A 1,565-nucleotide genomic window follows, 5' to 3' on the forward strand; every position below is an offset into this window, starting at 1 on the left:
GCTATAAAGATCTGAATATCTATGTATTGTTTTAACAACACTTGTTGATAAGTTTATAATCTGTTCACTTTATCATTTGTAAAAAGTCTTTGGTTTTTCAGTTGAACATTATTAAAACTAACAAATTTATACGTTTTTTTCAATATAGGTCGAAATAGACCATTATTGGTGTAAATATGACCATTTTGTTCAGTTTATTAAAGTAAATTAAAGTATCTACTTCAGTCTGGAGTTTAAATATACTTATATCTCTAAAATATTACATCCTGTTTATCAGCTCAGGTGGATAAGATTAGATGGCTGATATATGAACACTAAGAAAAAACAAACAAACAAACAAAGAAAACCAAAACAAAGGTAAGGTACACTGAACAATTATCAATGTTTATTGTTTTTTAATCAATTTATGAATGTTAATTTTAAGAACAAACATCCTTTTTAATTATCTTTATTAGAATTTGATGTGCTGAAACTAAACTTCTCACTTTGGCCCCGACCCAAACAGTGTATGGATCACAGATATTAATACGTTTAGAATAGAATAGAAACAGCCTTTATTGTCCCGCGCGGGGAAATTCAGGTGTAGTAGCAGCAGCAGATACATACATCAATCCACAGAAACAGTATACATGTGACATTATCAGTTGGAGCAATAATAGTAGAATTAAAGACAGTAACAGTAAAAAATAAACATAGATCAAAATAAAAAGTAAGAATAATCATTACTGTAATGGGCTATCAAGCTGAAATTGGATAAAATGAAAATAAGGCAAGAAACTGTGCAGAAAAAATACAAAGGAAAAAAATAGTTTAGAATTTTTCAGTTTGTTTATTTTTTTATTACACTAAATTAGATTTAGATGTAACATTGATTAAGATCCATTCTGTTGTTTACTAATCTCAAGACCTCCAGATGGTGATGTTTTTGTCTGTTTCTTTTGTGTGGACTTTCCCTTTAAAAGCTTTCCTGTGGGTTTACAGGTGTCAGGCTGGTACTGGCATGTGTCCAGTGGACAAAGCTCATCGGAACCAGTGCCAGGCCTGCCGGCTGAAGAAGTGCCTGCAGGCGGGCATGAATAAGGACGGTGAGTTTACAGATGAATGTTCAGCTGCAGTTCAGGACTTTGTCCTCAGCTGTAACAGGCTGTGTGTCTGCAGCTGTGCAGAACGAGCGTCAGCCCCGCAGCACAGCTCAGGTCCGCCTGGACTCCATCAGCGTGGATCCTGAGAAGGAGCACCTGGCCACCACCCGGGAGCCCACCTCCTCCTCCTCCTCCTCTTCCTCCTCCTCCACCTCCTCTGGTGGCTCTGTCATCACGTGGCCTCACATCAGCTCCTCCATGTCCATCAGCTCCTCTGTGGCCCCCCAGCGCTGCGTCAGTCCTCAGAACAACCACCGCTTCATGGCCAGCCTGATGACGGCAGAGACCTGCGCCAAGCTGGAGCCCGAGGACGGTGAGGAGGTCCTGGTCTGCACACAGCTTTCATTTCACACTTGGTTCGATTCTGGTTGAACTCAGACAATCCTCAGAATCTGAAACCTTTATAATAGGTCATATATATAT

The 1,565-nt window shown here is 39.4% G+C and overlaps 1 protein-coding gene across 1 annotated transcript in view; it reads left to right on the top strand.

Annotated features, from left to right (window-relative positions):
- Positions 1-981: 981 nt before the first annotated feature.
- Positions 982-1,565, top strand: part of nr2e3 (nuclear receptor subfamily 2, group E, member 3) — a gene marked incomplete at its 5' end in the record, with an annotated part of 7,058 nt that continues 6,474 nt past the window's right edge. The window contains 2 exon segments of the mRNA XM_014028361.1: positions 982-1,085; positions 1,159-1,455. Coding sequence (XP_013883815.1) covers positions 982-1,085; positions 1,159-1,455 — 401 coding nt within the window.

The sequence above is a fragment of the Austrofundulus limnaeus genome, unplaced genomic scaffold, assembly GCF_001266775.1.
Source record: "Austrofundulus limnaeus strain Quisiro unplaced genomic scaffold, Austrofundulus_limnaeus-1.0 Scaffold752, whole genome shotgun sequence".
NCBI classification, from domain to species: Eukaryota; Metazoa; Chordata; class Actinopteri; order Cyprinodontiformes; family Rivulidae; genus Austrofundulus; species Austrofundulus limnaeus.